Source organism: Nycticebus coucang, chromosome X, assembly GCF_027406575.1.
Source record: "Nycticebus coucang isolate mNycCou1 chromosome X, mNycCou1.pri, whole genome shotgun sequence".
Lineage (NCBI taxonomy): Eukaryota > Metazoa > Chordata > Mammalia > Primates > Lorisidae > Nycticebus > Nycticebus coucang.
In genome coordinates this window covers 4,690,622-4,713,640 of record NC_069804.1, presented here as the reverse complement: position 1 = coordinate 4,713,640, position 23,019 = coordinate 4,690,622, and the positions used below count along the sequence as shown (strand labels likewise).

At 41.7% G+C, this 23,019-nt stretch overlaps 1 protein-coding gene across 12 annotated transcripts in view; it reads left to right on the top strand.

Annotated features, from left to right (window-relative positions):
* The window catches only part of NLGN4X (neuroligin 4 X-linked), a 363,400-nt gene that overhangs the window by 185,732 nt on the left and 154,649 nt on the right, over window positions 1–23,019 (top strand). Inside the window, exon 6 of one of the 12 annotated variants that reach the window (XM_053580981.1) lies at window positions 17,763–17,822. The exons of the other annotated variants lie outside the window; for them this stretch is intronic. Within the exon in view, the coding sequence (XP_053436956.1) occupies window positions 17,763–17,822 (60 nt within the window). The remainder of the gene's footprint in view (window positions 1–17,762; window positions 17,823–23,019) is intronic. 12 annotated transcript variants of the gene reach the window in all.

The window sequence follows — 23,019 nt, the reverse complement described above, 5'->3', positions numbered from 1 at the left end:
TCAAACGGTCTATAAAACCAGGTTCAGGTACGGTGCCCCTTGATCGCATTAATGTACCCAGCTATGATTCAATAAAAAAAAAAAAAAATTACGAATTTAAAATTGAAAGGATGGGCTCAGCGCCCATAGCACAGTGGTTACAGCACCAGCCACGTACACCAAAGGTGGCAGGTTCGAGCCCAGCCTGGGCCAGCTAAGCAACAATGACAAGTGCAACAAAAAATAGCATCGTGTTGGGCACCTGTAGTCCCGGCTACTTGGGAGGCTGAGGCAAGAGAATCGCTTGGGCCTAGGAGTTGCAGGTTGCTGTGAGCTGTGACGCCACAGCACTCTACCGAGGATGACATAGTGAGACTCTGTCAAACAACAACAAGAAGAACAAAAAAGGATGAAGGGCTCAATTAGAACTTGAACTTTACCTTAGAAATACAAAGGACGTAACCTAATCATTCATACCCCTCCTGATTAATCTGAGAAAAAATAAAATTCAAAAGAGATTTGACTGAAGAATGAAACATATGCACATATCAGATGGTGCCTGTGGCTGAAGGAGTGGGGCACTGGCCCCATAAACCGGGGGTGGCAGGTTCAAGCCCAGCCCCAGCCAAAACTGCAGGAAAGAGAGGAAGACGCACAGATGCCATGGAATACGATGCAGCCATAAAAAGATGGAGACGGCACATCTTTTATGTTTACCTGGATGGAGCTGGAACATATTCCTCTTAGTAAAGTATCTCAAGAATGGAAAAAGAAAAGTATCCATTGTATTCAGTACTACTATGAAATCAGTAATAATCACCTACGCACTCATAGCAATAGTAAAACAACTATAGTCCAGAAAGATGGAGGGAAGAGGAAGGAGAGGGAAGGGGAGGGGGAGGCCGGGAGGAGGGAGGGTGTTCAGTGGATCCAACCTAAGGTGCATAATGCAAGGGTACATTTCTAAACCATTAAGAATAGAACATGAATATTTTTACCATAACAAATAAGCAAGGAGATGGTTATGGTCATCCATTTGATGTAAGCATTCCACATTGTATATCAAATCAGCACATTGTACCCCCTAAATGCATTAATGTACACAGTTATGATTTAATAAATAATAAATAATTTTTTAAAATAACCAGAAATAAAAAATATAAAACCAGCAATTTACATAATTGAATCTGGTCCTTAAAAAGTCTGGTTTTGGGTGGCACCTGTGGCTCAGTGAGTAGGGCGCCAGCCTCATATACTGAGGGTGCTGGGTTCAAACCTGGCCCCAGCCAAACTGCAACTAAAAATAGCCGGGCGTTGTGGCGGGCGCCTGTAGTCCCCGCTGCTCAGGAGGCTGAGGCTAGAGAATCGCCTAAGCCCAAGAGCTGGAGGTTGCTGTGAGCTGTGTCGCCACGGCACTCTACTGGGGCGACAAAGTGAGACTCTGTCTTTAAAAAAAAAGTCAGGTTGTCACGGTTATCTGTGTTACCTCAGTTACCTGAGCGATTATGATTAACTTAACACTACGGATACGGCCAGCAGTTACATTGGCAACTCCCTGGGCAAGATGTTTTTGTGCTAAGTAGTTTGAGCTGCACCGTAAAGCTTCTGTGCACAGTTGTTCTGAAAAGGGTCCTGCTTATTTGCCACAATAATCGCCATGCGAGTCACACCATCATTGGGGGCGCCTGCAAAATGTGGGTGCACGACGGCAGGGAAACTGAAGAATGTGCCATACAATTTTTGGCAATTTGGGGACTAAGTTTGCACAGGAAGTCTCTAGATGCATCATAGAATCCTCAGAAGCAAGAAGGAGGTAGTTACATGCGCAAAGTCTGAAAGGCAGAAAAGGGCAGTAAATGTTTAGAGGCCCATGGAAAATAACAACACTCCTCAAGATAAAAAGAACCGTTACTATGGAGACCCCACTTGCTGTGTGGATGACAACGTGCATATTACCCGGCAACCAGGAGGTTTAGAAGACAGAGGGAGTAACACATGACCTATCTGGATGTATGATTGTTTTATTGTCCTTTTTCCTTCAGAAAACTCCTGGCATTGGTATCCAAAAACCAAACAAACAAGAAAAAGAAATAAACAAATGACCAAAAAGAACTTTTGTGTTTCACTGTTGAAATTCTTCTAGGATGTAATTAAGGTAGTATTTTGCTTACTCACCTGAACTATTTAAGTACTTCATAATCTGTATTAATTTTTCTGTTTTTTTATTCCATGATAATTAGTACCAAGAACAATTTTTTTATTTTTCAGTTTTTGGCCGGGGTTGGGTTTGAACCCACCACCTCTGGCATATGAGGCCGGCGCCCTACTCCTTTGAGCCACAGAGCCACAGGCCCTGCACCCCATTTTTTTTTTTTGACAGATTCTCACTCTGTCTGCCTGGGAAGAGTCCTGTGGCATCATAGCTCACAGCAAGCTCAAACTCTTGGGCTCAAGTGATGCTCTTGCCTCAGCCTGATTAGTAGCTGGGACTACAGGCATCTGCCAGCTAATTTCTCTATTTTTAATAGAGATAGGGTCTCTCTCTTCTTCAGGCTGGTCTCAAATTCCTGACCTGAAGGAATCCTCCTGCCCTGGCCTCTCAGAATGCCGGGATTACAGGCGAGAACCACTGTGCCTGGCCACATTTGGGGAAAATAAGGAAATAAGGAAATATGTTGGATATTCACCCAAGAGAAGCTAAAGGACGTTTCTGAATGATTTGTCTGGTACAGATAGATGAGCTGTTTTTATATTTAGACAGTTTATCCCTTGCGTAGATAGTTAAAAGAGAAAAAGCTATAGGTACCAGTTTCTATAACCCTGGTCCACACACAAAAACTCATATGACATGGAAATTGTATCCTAGTCACCAATCTACATCCTGACTACAGACAGAGCTATTCATCAGTTAGGACTGTGTGTGTGTGTGTGTACATTATGTATCTGCAAAGGTTATTGGTTTTTTTAATACTAATACAATATTTCAAGAGGTATCTTGAGGCAAATAAAAGTCAATTTCATTTTCAACATGACTTTTCTTGATAAAGATGCATGAAATGTACCTCACGACACAATATTAAATTAGTTCCCATTTTTAAATGCCTTGTCATATCATCTCCAGCTCATAGAGATTCTTCTAGAGGTAATATATTCCATCAGCTGAAAGTTATTAAAAAAAAAATAGCAGAGACTCATGTAAATATAATAGGATTTGTCTTTTCTTCCTGAGAAGAGAAACATTTCAATAACCAAATTCACACACACACACACAAAAGCTTATGTAAGGTTAGACATTATTCTGTGAGTGTAGAAAAAAACATAGGCATATGTCAGAACTTATACAATATTTACATTTATTTTGATTTCTAGCTGAGAACGTGTGAAATCAATTTTCCCTAATTCCAGTCAAACAAGAAAGGAAAATTATTATTCATATTTTCTTCTCTGTCTTCGAAAGCTAGTCGGAGAAAAATGAGACAATATGCAGAAATATGTACTGTTTCCATGATGACAATGAGGAATTGTTGAACTTGCAGAAAATTAGAAAGAGTTAGAGCTTTCTTTTGCTGCAGGGACGAAAGCACATCTTTTATTTATTTATTGAAACAGACGCTCCCTCTGTCACCCTGAGTAGACTGCTGTGCTGTCATAGCTCACAGCAACCTCAAACTCCTGGGCTCAAGTGATCCTCTTGCCGCAGCCTCCTGAATAGCTGGGCCTATAGGTGCCACCCACAATGCCAGGCTAGTTTTTTTTTCTTTCTATTTTTAGTAGAGATAGAGGTAGGTCTCACTCTTGCTCAGGCCGGTCTTAATCGGCCTGTCCTGAGCTCAATCTACCTGCTTCAGCCTCCCAGTGTGCTAGCATTACAGGCGTGAGCCCCCGATCCTGACCTCTTCAAGATTTATGAAATAACAACCCAAGATAAATGAAATGGCAGAATTCTTTCAGATAATATGCTCAATATATGCCTCAGCCTGAAGAGTCTGGGACTATAGGCACCTTCCATAAGGCCTGGCTAGTTTTTCTGTTTTTAGTAGAGGTGAGGTCTTGCTCTTCCTAGCACTCTGGGAAGCTAAGGAGGGTTGATTGCTTGAACTCAGGATTTCGAGACCAACCTGAGCAAGAGCAAGACCCTATATCTACAAAACTTAGGAAAATAAATAAAAAAAAAAAACTACCTAGGCATTATGGTGGGCACCCATAGGCCCATCTACTCGGGAGGCTGAGGCAAGAGGATCACTTGAGCCCAGGAGTTTGAGGTTGCTGTGAGCTACAATGCCAGGGTGACAAAAAAAAAAAAAAAAAGAATGATTATAAAGCCTTACAGAGATGCACAACTCCCCTAGTTTTAAGGACTATGCCAATTGAAATGCAAACTGATAATGTTTCATACTCATCAGGGGGGCAAAAATAGTATGATCATTTTAAGTATTGTAAGGGGCAGGAAATTCTCTGACCTGCTAGTGAGTACATAATATAACACAGCTACTTTTTTTGGAAAGCAACATGCCAGCAACTCCTAAAAATAAAGTTGGCCTTCCCCTATGTATCAGTGAGCTACTGCTGTGTAACAAAACACTAATATGCAGTGCTGTACACCCATGAGAACTTAATGAGCACACAAGTATGTTAGCCGGACATTTATATTGATACTGGCCCAGCTTATTCACATGTCTGCTTTGTTACCTTTGAGTGACCTTTCTTACATAATTGGCAGTTTGCTGGAGGTAGTTTTGACCATTTTGAAGCTGATGGTGTCTCTTATTCTCCATCAAGCCCCTAAATGTATTCATGAAGCAGCTCCAGAGTTTCCAGAGGGTGAACATGTAATAGGGAATTTTGAGCCCCAGTCTTGGAAATGGCACATTATCAAAAAATATTTTTTTTTTCTTTGCAATAACACAAATCACAAAGCCATCCAAGATCCTTGGAAGGAAGACACAGGATGCATTTCTATGTAGTTGGAGTAGCACATTTGCAGAGAGGACTCTAAAATTGGAGTAACTTTCCACCTGTCAGTTGACTATACGCTATAATTCCTCAATTCTCTCTCTAATAGTTATATACCTTACAGCAGCAGTCTTCACACTGGGAGGTGCCTTTGCAAAAATTTTCAAAGTATAAGTCTACAGAAGATTGTCAAAGACATCCATTCCCAGACACTCAGCCCCTGTTTTCTTAACCTCTCTGATCACCTCTTCCCTCATGACAAGACAATGGCCTTCTCTACACATGACAGTTTCTCACTGCTTTGCCATGACACATGAAACAAGAGAGATCTTTCCAAATGCTACTTTCTGAGAAGTCCGTTTGTTGACGGCTCTGTAAAATAGGCCTCCCCTCTTATAAACACACATATTTCCATGAAGATTGAAGTTTAGTCCTGTTCTGATGTTCTGATTTCAGGAGGGAGAAAAAACAAATCATAAGTAAGCAATGCTTATGCTTTCAAGGGCAGACATCAAACTTTTCTGGTGTCAACCACTTTTTTAAGATGCTCATGTATTGGGTCAAGCCCATGGATACATATTCCAATCTGCAACTCAGCTTTCAGATTTGCTTGGTAGTAAAATTCAGGTGGAGGCCAAATCTGTTTCAAAATGTATGCGGGTCATAGTTATGTTAGTTGGAGTGGGCCCTCGACTGTGTAAGGACTGCGGTAGCCAACCCTCTGTGATGGGTTAGGAATTGGATCACACAGCAGCAGGTGGGTGGTGGTGAGCAGGGAAACTTCATCTGTATTTAGAGCCTCTCGCCATCTCTCGCATCCCTGCCTGAGCTCCACCACCTGTCAAATCAGTGGCATTAGATTCTCAGGGGAGCATAACCCCTATTGTAAGCCTTGCATGTGAGGGATCTCTGTTGTGAGCTCTTCGTGGAATCTAATGCCTGATGTGAGGCATAGCTGAGGTGATGCTAGCACTGGGACCATGTAACAAAACAAGCTTGGGGCTCCCACTGATTCTGCATTATGGTGAGTTGCATAATTATTTCATTATATATTACTGTGCAATCATATTAGAAATGAAATACCCAAGAAATGTAATGCACTTGAATCATCCTGAAACCATCCTTCCCCACCCCAGGTTTGCGGAACAACTATCTTCCATGATATTGGTCTCTGCTCCCAAAATGTTTGGGGACCACTGTGTAGGGAGAGCTAGGCAAGGTTCAACCTTTCTCTCTTTTGGGGATGAATCTCATTCTTCTGTCTTTCACTCAGAGCAGCCGCTCTCCTTTGTCCACAGAAATTTACTTCTGTTCCCAGCTCTTCCAAACTTGCACCTGCTGGGCAAGCCCTCAGCCATCACCAGCCTTTCCTACTGAACCAGGAGAAGATATTAAATTCACAAATGCATTTCCCTGAGTCTTTAGAATCATGCCTGTGCATATCTGACACTCATACTTGCAACCTACTTCAGGGACTGAAGCTTCAATTATGTATTTGCAGAGGGCAGGGGATTATGAGTGTCTAACCCTCACAATCATGGGCAGTCTGCGAAAAGGTTTCATTCAGCTCTTTGCTGCCATGAGCCTGCGGTGTGATAAATGCTCTTTCTGCCTGACTTGGATTAAAAGGTTAAGCCAATACTCAGCTGTGACCAAGTGATAAACTAATCAATCACACCCATATCTGGGATGCCCAAGAATGCATTTATTTGCCCCTCCCCTATAGTCCATTAGAGAACGTCCCCTGTAATGTGTTTAGATAAGAAGGTCTCTAACTGTATCAAAGATAAACAGATTAAGTTGAAAATTGGCCTCTTATGAGACAGAGAAGAACAATAAAATAAGATCATATTATAAATATGACATTTTGTACTGAGAGCAAAAATGCTGAAGGTTATTTTTGGTTCTATTGTTTCTTTTTATCCCTGTATGAATAATGTGATCACAGGGGGTACCTAATGACTTTCCATGATGACTTATATATTTAAGTAGTAACAAAAATCAAGATTATATTGAAGAGAATGGATATAAAATTGTTTTCTTGCCTGAAGATGTTAACAGCAACATCTCTGACTTGGAAAGTTTTCCTTTGATTTTTATTTTCCTTTTATTGTCCACTTTTTTTCAAATTCTCCATGATAAAATGTTTCTATTATATTTATGCTATAAAGTACTACTTTAAATAGATTGGCTTTTGAAAATAATGTAGATAAAATATTAAATGGGAACACCAAAAAAATAGGTGTTAAAAAAAAAAAAAAGATGGGCTGGGCGGCGCCTGTGGCTCAATGAGTAGGGCGCCGGCCCCATATGCCAAGGGTGGCGGGTTCAAACCCAGCCCCGGCCAAACTGCAACCAAAAAAAAAAAAAAAAAAGTAGCCAGGTGTTGTGGCGGGCGCCTATAGTCCCAGCTGCTCAGGAGGCTGAGGCAAGAGAATCACGTAAGCCCAAGAGTTAGAGGTTGCTGTGAGCCGTGTGACGCCACGGCACTCTACCCGAGGGCGGTACAGTGAGACTCTGTCTCTACAAATAAAAGAAAAAAAAAAAAAAAAAAGATGGGCTATCTTTTGGGACTAGGCATATGGAGATATTTTATTTATAAAATGGTATTTAAATTTTAATAATGGAATGGCCATAATTTTGTTGGAAGTTATTTAAATATTCTCATTAATATTTAAAACAATTTCCCCATGGAGGTTTGATCAGGATGCTAATAGTTAAGGGAAAAGAATATTATTCCGGCATTTTGAGGAAGGGTAAACATGGGGAGGAAAGCGAAACTTCAAAACCCTGTCTGAATTTTGTTTGGGGTTTATTGTCACAAGTGAGGTTTATTCTGAAGTAAACGCTAGTAGAATTTCTTTTTTTCCTGAGTCCTTTAATATCTGTTTATGTACATATAGTCCATGATTGTATCTAAATTAGATATTCAAAAGAACTTGGTCTGTTTCTAGACATTTAATTAGTTGTATTTGTTCAAACAGAGCAGCAGTTTGTTGAAAAAAGAACAAAGGTATGGAAAAATTAAATATACACAGAACAGTGGAGGTGGCCTCTACGGATGTCACTGGGTCAGGCTCTGCTATATAAGATTAATTTAAAATTGTGGTTTGGCAAGTAATTTCTATCAAAATCACAGCAGGTGTTTCTGCTTCAGTTGACAAGCTGATTTGGAAATTTGCATGGAAAGGCAAAGGACCCAGAATATAAATCAAAGAAATCTTAGAAAAGGAGGAGAAAGGTGTAGGCTTTGATTTCTCTATTTTAAAAGGTACTATAGGGTGGCACCTGTGGCTCAGTGGGCAAGGGCACCGGCCCTATATACTAAGGGTGGCGAGCTCAAACCCAGCCCTGGCCAAACTGCAACAAAAAAATACCCAAGCATTGTGGTGGGCGCCTGTACTCACAGCTACTCAGGAGGCTGAGGTGAGAGAGTCACCTAAGCCTAGGAGTTAGAGGTTGCTGTGAGCTGTGTGATGCCACAGCACTCTACTGAGGGCAATAAAGTGAGACTCTGTCTCTATAAAAAGAAAAAACAAAAAAAGGTACTATAAAGCTATAGTAAGCAAGACACTAGGGTGTTCACACTTGGATAGAAAAATAGATCAACAAAATGTAATTAGAGTTGACTTTTGACCAGTGTGAGGCTTAGGGCCACTGTCCACATATAACTTATTGAAAATTCTTCAACTTTTATTGAAAATCCACGTAGAGGGCGGCGCCTGTGGCTCAGCGGGTAGGGCACCGGCCCCATATGCCGAGGGTGGAGGGTTCAAACCCAGCCCTGGCCAAACTGCAACAAAAAAATAGCCAGGTGTTGTGGCGGGTGCCTGTAGTCCCAGCTACTCGGGAGGCTGAGGCAAGAGAATCGCCTAAGCCCAAGGATTTGGAGGTTGCTGTGAGCTGTGTGACGCCACGGCACTCTACCGAGGGCGATAAGGTGAGACTCTGTCTCTACAAAAAAAAAAAAAAAAAAAGAAAATCCACGTAGAATTTTAGACTCCACCCAAACGCATCAAAAAACAGCCTACTCTTGACAGGAAACCTTACCAACAACATAATTAACACATATTTTGTGTTCCATCTGTTTGAGATCTAACAACTAAGTCTACAAACTCATCATAGAAAACGTGCTACCTAACTCTTTGCTGAATCTCACTGTGGTCACCTTCAAAATACTCCCCCTGGGAAGCCGTGCACTGACACCAGTGCCTAGTCTGCCCTTCAAAGCAATTTTGAAACTCTTTTTCTAGAATGACCATCAGAGCTATTGTCATACAGCACGCAAAAAAGACAACAATATGAACATATGGATGCCACTCAGCAAATCACTGCCTCATGTCGACATGAACACAGCTCTGAGACACTGATATACTAAGGTTATGAATCCTTGACTGAGTTGTTTGTATGGTGCTGCCAACTCAAGTTCATGGCAACTTCATAAACTTGTCAGACCTCAGATGATTACAGCTGTGACAGTGATGCCAGGAAGAGAGCTGCAAAATTGCTTTGAAGGGTGGAGTAGATGCTGGCATCCATGCAAACGTTCACAAGGAGAGCACCACCAAGGTGACCATGGTGATATTCAGCACTGAGGTGTGTAGCTCTTTTTATAGGATGAAGTTGTGAAGTTAATTGTCAGACTTGTATATACTGCATTCTTATAACAAAGAAAGGTAAAGATAAGAAAATGGTATTAATAGCTGGGTGTTGTGGCGGGTGCGTGTAGTCCCACCTACTTGGAGGCTGAGGCAAGAGAATCACCTAGGCCCAGGAGTTGGAGGTTGCTGTGAGCTGTGTGACGCCATGGCACTCTATCGAGGGTGACAAAGTGAGACTCTGTCTCTATAAAATAAAAAAAAGAGGGCGGCGCCTGTGGCCTAGTGAGCAGGGTGCCGGCCCCATATGCCGAGGGTGGCGGGTTCAAACCTAGCCCCGGCCAAACTGCAACAAAAAAATAGCCGGGCATTGTGGCGGGCGCCTGTAATCCCAGCTGCTCGGGAGGCTGAGGCAGGAGAATTGCGTAAGCCCAAGAGTTAGAGGTTGCTGTGAGCTGTGTGATGCCATGGCACTCTACCGAGGGCAATAAAGTGAAACTTTGTCTCTACAAAAAAAAAAATAAAATAAATTAAAAAAAAGAAAGAAAAATCAAGAAAAAAGAAAGAAAGAAAGAAAGAAAATGGTATTAAGGAATATTATAAGGAAGGGCCCAGGCATGGTGGTTTACACCTGTAATTCTAGCACTCTGGGAATCCGAGGCAGGAGGATCTTTTGAGCTCAAGAGTTCAAGACCAGCCTGAGCAAGAGTGAGACCCTGTCTCTAATAAAAATAGAAAGAAAGAATTAGCCAGGTGCTATGGTGAGCACTTGCGGTCTCAGCTACTGGGGAGGCTGAGGAAGGAGGATTGCTTGAGCCCAAGAGTTTGAAGATGCTGTGAGCTATGATGCCCCTGCACTCTAGCAGGTGACAAAGTGAGGCTCTGTCTCAAAGGAAAAATAAAAAAGAAAGTCCCAAAGAAGAGATAATACATTTACATCAAATACATCCTCATAAAGGTCTTCACTTCCCCACCGTTGAGGAGGCTGAGGGAGAGAAGTGGTGGATCCTGCCGTCTCAAGTCTGCATATCAATGTGGACCCACCCAGTTTAAATCCAAGTTGTTCAGGGCAACCGAAGAGAGTTTAGAAATAAAACCTTGCCATTGTAGCCAGCAGATTTCCAACAGTGGTGCCTCAGTAATTCACTAGGGCAAGAGTTACTGTTTTCAATAAATGGTGTTGAGACTATGGTACATCCGTATGCAAAAACACAAATGTTGTAAACTTATTTCATGTCATACGCAAACATAAACCTGAAGGAATGAAAGGTGAAAATGTGAAAATTAAAACTCTTAAACCTTTAGAAAATAAAACCAACCAACCAACACAGGAGCAGGTTTTGGGGGCCATGGGTTAGAGATGGATTTTGTAAATGTGGCGTCAAAAGCACAATCCTTAAAATAAAACAATTGATATGTCAAAACTCACCAAAATTAAAAATGTTAACATTTGCAAAAGACATCATTGAGAAAAGCAAATCATGGTGAGAATATATTTACCAAGTGTATTTCTGATAAAAGACGTTTATGTAGAAAATATAAACAACTCTTATAACTCAATGATAAAAGACAAAGAACCCATATTTATTTATTTATTTTTGAGACAGAGTCTCACTTTGTTGCCCTTGGTAGAGTGCCATGGCCTCACAGCTCGCAGGAACCTCAAATTCTTTTTTTTTTGTTTTTTGTTTTTTGTTTTTTGTAGAGACAGTCTCACTGTACCGCCCTTGGGTAGAGTGCCGTGGCGTCACACGGCTCACAGCAACCTCTAACTCTTGGGCTTACGCGATTCTCTTGCCTCAGCCTCCCAAGCAGCTGGGACTACAGGTGCCCACCACAACGCCCGGCTATTTTTTGGTTGCAGTTTGGCCGGGGCTGGGTTTGAACCCGCCACCCTCGGCATATGGGGCCGGCGCCCTACTCACTGAGCCACAGGCGCCGCCCGAACCTCAAATTCTTAAGCTTAAGCGATGCTCTTGCTTCAGCCTCCCAAGTAGCTGGGACTACAGGCGCCCATCACAACGCCCGGCTATTTTTTGGTTGCAGTTGTCATTGTTGTTTGGCAGGCCTGAGCTGGATTGGAACCCACCAGCTCCAGTGTATGTGGCTGGCGCCCTAGCCGCTGAGCTACAGGCGGCGAGCCAAAGAACCCATTTTTAATAAAAGTGCAAAAAACAGATGAGTAGACATTTCACCTAAGAATATGGCAAGCACATGACAAGATATTCAATGTCACCATTTGTCATTAGCAAAATGCAAATTAAAACTACAGGGAAAGGCAGATTCTGTGGTTTATGCCTGTAATCCCAGCACTCTGGGAGGCTGAGGCAGGTAGATTGCTTGAGCTTAGGAGTTGGAGACCAGCCTGAGCAAGAGTGAGATGCCTTCTCTGCTAAAAATAGAAAAAAATAGCCAGGTGTTGTGGCATGTGTCTGTAGTCCCAGCTACTAGGGAGGGTGAGGCAAGAGAATCATTTGAGCCCAAGAGTTTGAGGTTGCTGTGAGCTGTGATGCCCAGGTACTCTGCCTAGTGTGACAAGGTGAGATTCTGTCTCAAAAAAAAAAAAAAAAAAAGATGTAAATAAAAAAATGAAACTACAAGAAGATACTATGTAATTCACACTAGTATGGCTGTAACCAAAAAAGATGTCAACAAAGTTTGCCTAGATGGTAAAAAAATTAGTGAACCTTTATACATTGTTGGTGGGAATGTGAAAGAATGTACATGATTTGGAAAACTGTCATTTTCTTGAAACATTCAACATAAATTTGCCATCTGAAGCAGCAATTCCACTCCTAGGTATTTAGGCCAGAGAAATGAAACATATGTTTGTGGAAAAAATGGAGCATGAATAAATGTGCATAGTGTTACTATTCGTGATAACCAACAAGTGGAAATAGCCTGGCTGTCCAGCAAAAAAGGAGCAGATATTGGGAGGCTGAGGCAAGAGAATCGCGTGAGCCCAAGAGTTAGAGGTTGCTGTGAGCTGTGTGACGCCACGGCACTCTACCTGAGGGTGGTACAGTGAGACTCTGTCTCTACAAAAAAAAAAAAAAAGGAACAGATAAAAAAAAAAAAAAAAATGAGGGGTAACCCCATAATGAAGAGCTGTGCGGCTTTAACAAGGAAAAAAGCAATGATGTATGTTATTAAATGTGTGGGCCTTGAAAACAGCATGCTAAATACCAGAGGCCTACAAAAAGCACATATTATGTACACAGAAGACATGTAAGCAATGTTCAGACTGAGGACATATCATACCTGAAAAGGGGCAGGAACTATTTTTGTAGTGGTGACAGAAGTATTCTAAAAGCAGATTATGCTGGGGCGGCACCTGTGGCTCAGTCGGTAAGGCACCAGCCCCATATACCGAGGGTGGCGGGTTCAAACCCGGCCAAACTGCAACAACAACAACAAAAAAAATAGCCGAGTGTTGTGGCGGGCGCCTGTAGTCCCAGCTGCTCAGGAGGCTGAGGCAGGAGAATCGCTTAAGCCCAGGAGTTGGAGGTTGCTGTGAGCTGTGTGAGGCCACGGCACTCTACCAAGGGCCATAAAGTGAAAGTCTGTCTCTACAAATAAATAAATATATATATATATAAATAAATAAAAGCAGATTATGCTGATGGGGCCGGGTGTGGTGGCTGACATCTGTAATCCCATTGTTATGCCCAGGAGTTCCCCCAGAGACCACACAGCCAGACAAGTTAGATTTGCAGGGGAGTCCTTTTATTGAAGAGCTGGCCTGCGATTGCCTCAGTGTCCCAACATGGGGTTTCTGAGAGCAGCCCCAAGTTGTCTGTGGCTCTGGTTTTTATAGAGCAAAACTTTTCCGGGGGCCAAGCAAGTGTTATTACAGAAGCGAAAATAGCAGTTAAAGGGGTAGAGGGAATCAGGAGGTCAGGGAGGTTAGTCATTTTACAAAATGCCAGGATCAGGAGAGTGATGAGTGATTTTTCTGCCTTACAAAATAGGTACAAACCACAATGTCCTAGTGGGGAAATGCAGGGAGGAGAACTTACAGGTCAGGGTGGTAAAGGGCATGATCATAAAAACCTATGATCACTAGGGCCACAATCACAAGCAAATGCATTTACAGTTACACAATGGGAGGGCAAACGAGAGGAACTAGTTTTGAAAGTAAAAGGGAATAAATAGTAAAATGGAGTCAAGCTTGTTCTTTAAACATTTCAATATTATACACGGATGATGTTTGAACACCACCTTAACATAATCACGAGGGTTGTTGTCATGAGGGTAGTTAGTGACTTTCTACTCAAGACTAATAATTCTAACAGTTGTGACCAAGGTACACTTAAAATACCATACAATGGGTGAGGAGGCAAGTGGAACTGTTTTTTTTTGAGAGAGAGTCTCAAGCTGTCACCTTGGGTAGAGTGCTGTGGCGTCACAGCTCACAGCAACCTCCAACTCTTGGGCTTAAGCGATCCTCTTGCCTCAGCCTCCCAAGTAGCTGGGACTACAGGTGCCCGCCACAATGTCCTGCTCTTTTTTTGTTTGTAGTTGTCATTGTTGTTTGGCAGGCCCGGGATGGATTCGAACCCGCCAGCTCCAGTGTATGTGGCTGGCACCTTAGCCACTTGAGCTACAGGTGCTGAGCTTTTTTTTTTTTAAAGCAATGAAATATAACAAAACAACAGAGTGGAGTCAGGCCTGCTTTGCCTCCCCACTGATTCTCAGGAATAAAGAGTTACAACAAAATGGAGCTAGGCTTGCTTCTCCTTCACCCTAACACCAGCACTCTGGGAGGCTGAGGCAGATGGGTTGCTTGAGCTCAGGAAGACCAGCCTGAGCAAGGGTGAGACCTGTCTACACTAAAAATAGAAAAACTAGCTGGGCATTCTGGTAGCTGCCATTAGCTAGCTACTCAGAAAGCTGAGACAGGAGGATTGCTTGAGCCCCAGAGTCTGAGGTTGCTGTGAGCTATGATGCTACAGTACTTTTCCAAGGGTGACAGAATGGGACTCTATCTCAAAAACATCAAAAATCTAAAATCAGAGTATGCTGGTGGGAATGGGAGCAGTGGCTCACAGCTGTAATCTAGCACTCTGGAAGGCTGAGGCAGGTGGATTGCTGGATCTCAGGAGTTGGAACCCAGCCTGAGCAATAGAGAGACCCCCATCCCTACTAGAAAACTAGCTGGGCATTGTAGTGGGAACTTGTCATCCCTGCTATTTGTGAGGCTGAGGTAGGATTGGATAGCTTGAGTGCAAGAGTTTGGGGTTGCTGTGAGGTATGACGCCAAGGCACTCTACCCAAGGTGAAAAGTGAAACTCAGTGTCAAAGAAAAGTATTTCGGATCACTCCAGTTTTGTTAAGTGGTGAACCAAACCACATTAATCCCCTTATTTTAGGAGAGAGTTCTGGTATTTTGCATAACCAAGAACTATTTTGGTGAGGTTGGAGGTGTTAGGGGAGATGGCCCTTGAGTCAGGTTGAACTGTCACTTCTCTGCTCCCAGGTAAGGCAGCATCGAAGAGAAAGGAAATTTCTAAAAAGGACATTCAAAAGAGATGGGATATAAGGCCAGGTTCGGGCAAAGGGACATTCCAGAAATGAGCGCTGAATTACAAGACACCTTTCCACTGCCTACAAACTGTCTTCTGGAAGTCTGAGCTAGGAAAGATAGCCAGAGTTAAAAGGAACATATTTTGGTGGAGAATCCTTTAACTACGGGGACACATTCTCTTCCCAAATCTAGTCCATGTCTTTTGACTACACATTTAATTTGACTATCTTTTATTTTTTAAGGTAAGCACACCAGAAAAACAGAACATTTCTGGGAGTGAATTAATTACAGTATTGTCAGAATGCAGAATGGTATGTTTTTTTGTAAAAACAAGTGATTCAGTGTGCCATTTATGTTGCAATTTTCTTCTGTAGTTTCCTGAACACAATTTCTTTTTTCTGTTTTTTTTGAGACAGAGTCTCACTCTGTCACCCTAGGTATAGCACCATGGCGTTGCAGCTCACGGCAACCTCAAACTCCTGGGCTCAAGTGATCCTCTTGCCTCAGCCACCTGAGTAGCTGGGATTACAGGCACCCACCACAGTACCTGGGTACTTTTATGGACCGGATCTGGACCGGATCTGGCTCTGGCTGCTCTGGAACTCTTGAGCTCAAGCAATCCACTTGCCTCGGCCTCCAAGAGTGCCGGGATTATAGGCGTGCGCCACCATGGAACACAATGTAAACAGTAAATTCAGTCCATGAGATAGCTTGGCATTATATTTTATACTGATAAAGTCAGACAAAAACAACCAAAATTGACAGTCAAGATAATTTGCTGGAAATTAATTTATTAAAAAGTTTTTAGGGTGGCGCCTGTGGCTCAGTGGTTAGGGCACTGGCCCCATGTACCGAGGGTGGCAGGTTCAAACCTGGCCCCAGCCAAACTGCAACAAAAAAAATAGCCGGGCCTTGTGGCAGGTGCCTGTAGTCCCAGCTACTGGGGAGGCTGAGACAAGAGAATCACCTTAGCCCAGGTTGCTGTGAGCTGTGTGATGCCAGGGCACTCTACTGAGGGTGATAAAGTGAGACTCTGTCTCTAAAAAAAAAAAATGTAGACATTTCAATACAGTAGAATTCTTGGACATGTATAGATTACTGCATCTAATTATTATACTAAACTGACACAGCAATACCGTGATCCTTCTAAAGGATTGGAAAGGAATGTGTTACAAGAAGAGTTTTCCCCCATCTCTCAGCTCCCCCCACCTCAGCTCCACCTTTCTTTGAATTAAATGAAGTCAGATTTTTAAGATGTACCAGTTTTTTAAGGACTCTTGGGTACCTTCCCCAACTGTGATCACTCTCTTCCTGCTGGTAGCCTGGCATTGTCTACAGTGGGAATAGCTGAACTGCAAAAATCAGAAAGTTACTACAGGTCAATTTTCTCACCCACCTGCTTACCCAGATCTGGTTGTTACAGGGTGCTGAGTCACACATATGACTAATCTTTAACCTCTCTGAGACTTAGGAAAACAGCAAAATCACGTCTTGAAGCTTCTGAGTTGTGTAGATCTGAGGAATGTTTTCCCTTCACAAGAGTTTGACGTATTTTCCCTTTTATCTTTCTCAGCCACTCCCTGCAAAAGCAAAGAAAATCTTTCTTAACTGCTCCACTTCAATTGAGGTTATTTTCCAAGAACAATATATGGCTTGTATCTGCCAACAAAAAGGAGATAATTGGGCCAATTAACTAAGTCAGTCAAGCAGAAATTAAATGTGTTAGCCTCTGAAAAATATAAAAAGCAAAACGCTATCCTGTATACTAAGGGCATGAGAGAGTTTTAGGGGTATAGTTAGACTCCCTCCCCTGAATTTTGCTTATATTGAAATTCCAACACAGATGTTATTTGAGGTGACCAAGGAAGGTGACATCGATCTTTACTCTATATTTTTACAAATTCAAGTCATGGTAACTTTTGAATAATACTGAGTATTTCAAACGCAGAAAACCCCGCTTACAAAGCTGAGTCTTGACTCAAGATATATGTATTGCAAATGATTTTTTTTTTTTTGGACAGAGAGTAAGAGAGAATAATGAAAGTGGTTTTCTAAGCCCTGCAGAGACGTGAATCCTAGTGATTTAAAATAGTGACCTGTTTCGATTATTTTTGGAGTTGTCTGTTTTTAAGTTTTTAGTGCATGAAACAAATGTTTTCTGATACTCTCTTGACAGTCCTTCCATGTTTATTTTTAAGTGCATTCCCCCTTACATTATGAAATTTCCCAACCATAGTGTATCAGCAAATTTTCAAAAATGTATTTTAGATTATAACATGTTAAAATCAGAGGACTATTGATTACATCATATACATTTCTTTTAATAATGTGGGAAATCTCTTTTCTAATAATTTAATTTTCTCTCTCTCTCTCTTTTTTTTTAAAGAAAAACAACCCACATTAGCTTTTTTTTTTCAGTAGTAGCATTTTAACCCCCAAAGCACATTTTCACAAGATATCTAATCTTTTTTGCAAGTAACATTTTGAATTTCTTTCTTCTCGACATCTTTGTGTTTACATGGGTTTTGCATTGCCCTATTTCATTTTTTCCAAAGTCCAAACGTAACAGGTTTCGACTTTCTGTTACATTCTTTTTTCTTTTTTTCTTTTACTGGGTGGCATCTGTCTCTTTTCTGAATTTTTGCAAACCTGTTGTTTTTGAATTCTCTTTTTTCCCTTTATTTTCCTTCTCGATATGACCCCAGGAGCGAACGCAAAGAAAAACGCAGATGATATAACCAGTAATGACCGTGGTGAAGATGAAGGTATTTTTTGTTTTTTCAAAGCTCAACCTTGATGCATGATTTTATATCTCTCTGTCTCTCTTTTTTCTTTTTTTCTTTTTCATTTCAATCTGTTTTTCCTCCCCTTCTTTAAAACTAGTACACTACTGTGTGCTTGTTTATTTTCTTCTTGTATGGAAGCGCTGTCATTTTTAACCCCAGTTACCATATAGCTGACTGCAAATCAGCATGAGAAGTGTTTCTAGACATGAAAACAATAACAAAAATGCTATTTGCAAGGAAGCCCATTTTTTCTTTTTTCTTTTTGGCTTGTTCACAAGAAGAGAAAATGGTATTTTAAAACATGCATGTATACTTTCTTTTTTAAAATATACTTTCTTTTCTTATTTCTGAAGTTATTTTGTAAATTTATACTACCCTTTGGAGCTTTGTTGTTCTTAATTCTTTCTATAAACTGCGAAACTGCTACACCTCAGTATTACTTTTTAGAGGGTGGGCCTGGAATTTCATTTTTGTTCTTTTTCCCTTTTTATCCTTCCACACATATGATCACAAAATACATTTTTTAGAAGTTCCTCACAGTGAAGTACATTAAAAAAAAAGTATTTTGGGTGGCGCCTGTGGCTCAGTCGGTAGGGCGCCGGCCCCATATACGGAGGGTGGCGGGTTCAAACCCTGCCCCGGCCAAACTGCAACTGAAAAATAGCCGGGCGTTGTGGCGGGCGCCTGTAGTCCCAGCTACTCGGGAGGCTGAGGCAAGAGAATCGCTTAAGCCCAGGAGTTGAAGGTTGCTGTGAGCTGTGTGATGCTGTGAGCTGTGTGGCACTCTACCGAGGGACATAAAGTGAGACTCTGTCTTTACAAAAAAAAAAAGTATTTTAAGGAGATGTTTCTTTCAGGGGTACAAAATAAAAGAAAAAACAGAGGGGTATTTTAGGGTGGAAAAGGACAGGAAGTTAGCTGTGTACATCTTTTTTTCCACACCAGGGCTTTTTTGTTTTGTTTTATTTTATTTTATTTTTAATTTAATTTAATTTGTTTTGAAACAGAGTCTCTCTCCATCACCCTGGGTAGAGTGCCATGTCATCATAGTTCATATTAAACTAAAACACTAGGGCTCAAGTAATTCTCTTGCCTCAGCCTCCTGAGTAGCTGGACTACAGGTGTCCACCAGATGCCCGCCCGGCTAGTTTTAGAGACGAAGTCTCACTCTGGCTGAGGCTGATCTGTAACTTCTGACCTCAAGCAATGCACCTGCCTCGGCCTCCCCGAGTGCTGGGTTTATAGGAGTGAGCCACTGCACCCAGCACCAGGGCTATTTTGAAAACATATTGTACTACTCCAAAATGAAAAATTTCTCTGTAAACCTTCCAAATTGCTTGATAGATTACCAGCCAGAAGTGACTTTTAAAAAATATGGAAGGGAGCAGGCATCAAAGGAGACAATGGGCCTGCTCTATTCTGTCCCTTCCACAGAATCAATGATTAAAAAATTGAGGGATACGGGCTCAGCAGCTGTGGCTCAAGTGGCTAAGGCGCCAGCCACATACACCTGAGATGGCTGGTTCGAATCCAGCCTGGGTCCGCCAAACAACAATGACAGCTGCAACCAAAAAAATAGCCGGGCGTTGTGGCGGGCGCCTGTGGTCCCAGCTACTTGGGAGGCTGAGGCAAGAGAATCACTTAAGCCCAGGAGTTGGAGGTTGCTGTGAGCTGTGTGAGGCCATGGCACTCTACCCAGGGCGACAGCTTGATGCTCTGTCTCAAATAAAATAAAATAAAATAAATAAAAAATAAAAATAAAAATTGAGGGTTATACAAAAAAAAAAAAGTACTGAAATAACCCTTTATTATAGAGAAGGTGGTGTAGCCTGGGTGCAAAGCACATTTTCCCCATCTGGGTAGCAAAATGCGTGGAATTCCATTTGTTTCCCTAAAATTATAAGCCCCGGATGAAGCTTTGGGTCTCTCGAAAGAGAGAGAGGGAGTGGTGAGGTACGGGAGCAGGTTCAGACCCACTTCTGCTTTTCCTCCAATTGCATATGCTTCATGCTCTCTTTGCCGCCTTCTTCTTTATTTATTTATTTTTTTTTTTCAGTTTTTGGCCAGGGTCGGGTTTGAACCCGCCACCTGCTGTCTATGGGGCCAGCGCCCTACTCCTTGAGCCACAGGCACCGCCCAACCGCTTTGCCTTCTTTCATGAGTCAACTGCTCTCCAAGAAAAGAAGTCTTGCCTTGCCAACGCTGCCTGGTCTTCTGTTAACATTATTGCTATTATTATTTATTTATTTTACGGAGCTCTAAAGTCATAGGGTCACCACTGCCTTGTACCTATCCAGAAGAGATCTCTCTTTTTTTTTTTCTTCTTTTTTTGCAGTTTTTGGCCGGGGCCCACCACCTCCAGTATATGGGGCTGGCACCCTACTCCTTAAGCCACAGGCGCCACCCCAGAAGAGATCTCTTAAGATGGCATTTGAATGTCAAAATCTAAACCTGCCTGGCCTGAGGGGTGGCTCACACCTGTAATCCCAGCACTCTGGGAGGCCAAGGCAGGTGGATTGCTTGAGCACCAGGAGTTCAAGACCAGCCTGAGCAAGAGCGAGACTCTGCCTCTATTTAAGATAGAAAAAACTAGCTGGGTGTTGTGGCAGGTGCTTATAGTCACAGCTACTCAGGATCAATTGAGCCCAGAAATTTGAGGTTGCTCTAAGCTATGATACCACAGCACGCTACCCAGAGTGACAGAGTGAGACTCTGTCTCAAAAATAAATGAATAAATAAAGTCTCATACATAAATAAATAAATAAATAAATAAAATAGGCCGGGTGCAGTGGCTCACGCCTGTAATCCTAGCACTGTGGGAGGCTGAGGCGGGTGGATTGCTTGAGCTCACCAGTTTGCAACCAGCCTGAGCAAAAGCGAGACCCTGTTTCTACCAAAAAATAAAGGCAAAAGGATCTCTTGAGCCCAAGTTGGAGGTTGTTGTGAGCGATGACATAATGGCACTCTACCCAGGGTGACTGCTTCAGACTGTGTCTCCCCCAAAAGGAATAAATAAATAAATAAATAAATAAATAAAATGAAATACACATTTCTTGTATTACACTCATCTGTTCTAATGCTGTAATTTAATATCATGCTTAGAGTTCTCTTTTTCCAATATTTCCTTTTGATGCTTAGAATCTGCTTTCCTTTTGCTCACCATGAAAGTTCATTGCCTTTCTGATGCCGCCTAATTTTCTTTTTTTTGAGACAGAGTTCTCAAGCTCTCGCCCTGGGTAGAGCGCTGTGACGTCACAGCTCACAGCAACCTCCAACACTTGGGCTTAAGCGATTCTCTTGCCTCAGCCTCCCAAGTAATGGGGACTACAGGCAGTTTTGCAGTGTTTGGCCAGGGCTGGGTTTGAACCCGCCACAATGCCTGGCTATTTTTTTGTTGTTGTTGCAGTTGCAACTATTGTTTTTAGCTGGCCTGGGCCAGGCTCCAACCTGCCACCCTCAGTGTATGTGGCCCGCGCGAGGCTACGGGCACCGCCTGATGCTGCCTAATTTTCATTGAATCTGATAAACTGTAGTTTTTTTAACCTTTGAATTACTTTGGCATCTGGTTATTACTTGGACAAATTGAGGAGACACTCATTCTATATTTCATGAAAGGGAAGATATGTTAGTGCCACGAAAATAGATGCCAACGGCACCTCTTAGAGCAACCCATTGAAATCTCTACTTATTCTCCCTTTCTGCAATGTAATAGCCAACAGCCAGTGATGGTAAAATAAATGAGAGGGAAAACAGCAAATCAGGAACCCCAAAATTTACAGGAAAATTCCATGAAGTGTATGATGAATAAATGATTAATACAGGATCTTTCCTTTCTATTTAAATTTTATGTGAAGGGTGGTGCCTGTGGCTCAAAGGAGTAGGGTGCCGGCCCCGTATACTGGAGGTGGCGGGTTCAAACCCAGCCCTGGCCAAAAACGGCAAAAGAATAAATAAATAAAATAAAATAATAATAATAAAATAAAAATAGATTGTATATGAAAAAATAAGAGCCACTCTTGTGCTGTGGATTAAATATCTCCAAATACGTGGGAAATTTGATAGTTTTTTTTTTTTTTTCTGTACTTCACTGTAGGCAATGATTTTCTCACACCTTCTGAACACACCCAGGAAAGTTGTGATCATAATTGATTCTAGCTGATGTAGCCACCCAAATGATGGTAGTTTAGTTCCCTAATAATCCTTTCTGATGTCCCAAAACCATTCTCACAAATTAGAGGAAAAAAATGTATTCAAGAAAAATAAATGAAAGTAACTGTGCCTAGGCACATGGTTTTTACAAATAACATACAGATAGTAAATAATTTATACACACACACACATATACCCAGAAATATTTATAGGTTGAGTTCAATTTTCCTAAAAATTAAACATAGAACTCATGGCTGATTAATGGAGAACAGGTTATTTAATCATAACTTTTCAGAAAGCAGGTTGTACAGATGGTGTCTGAATTTATAGGATCCCAGGTAATTGTTCTAACATCACTGTTCATTAAAATAATTAATTCGTAAGAGTACTTATTGATTGCAAATCACAATGGGCATTTATAGTCCCTATGAAAACATAAAACATTTAAATAATTTAGTCTTGAGTTTGGATTCTTTTGCCATTTTTTATTGCATCTCTTTTATTCTTACCACTTAAATATGTGGGTGTCTTACTGTGATCAGTACAGAAAAGACATTTGCTTGGGCATTATTTTTCCCCCATTTCTCTTTCACTGATAATTTTTAATGAAATAAATGTTTTCGTCATCATCTGTCTCATCTTAAAAGTTTATAATTTCACAACTACTTTCATGTGTTTTTTTATTTTTATTTTTTTTTGGTCAAATTAAAATTAAATTTGTTCATTCACCAGCCAATTAGGACAGCCGTGATATTAAAGCTAATTATAATCTCAAAGTTATTTTACACTTAGGTTTTTGTTTTGTTTTTTTTTGCAGTTTTTGGTCAGGGCTGGGTTTGAACCCGCCACCTCTGGCATATGAGGCTGGTGCCCTACTCCTTTGAGCCACAGGCGCCGCCCCATATTTTACACTTAGATAACGAGATTCTTTTGTTTTTTTTTGTTTTTGTTTTTGTTTTTTGGCCGGGGCTAGGTTTGAACCCGCCACCTCCAGCATATGGGACCGGCGCCCTACTCCTTGAGCCAC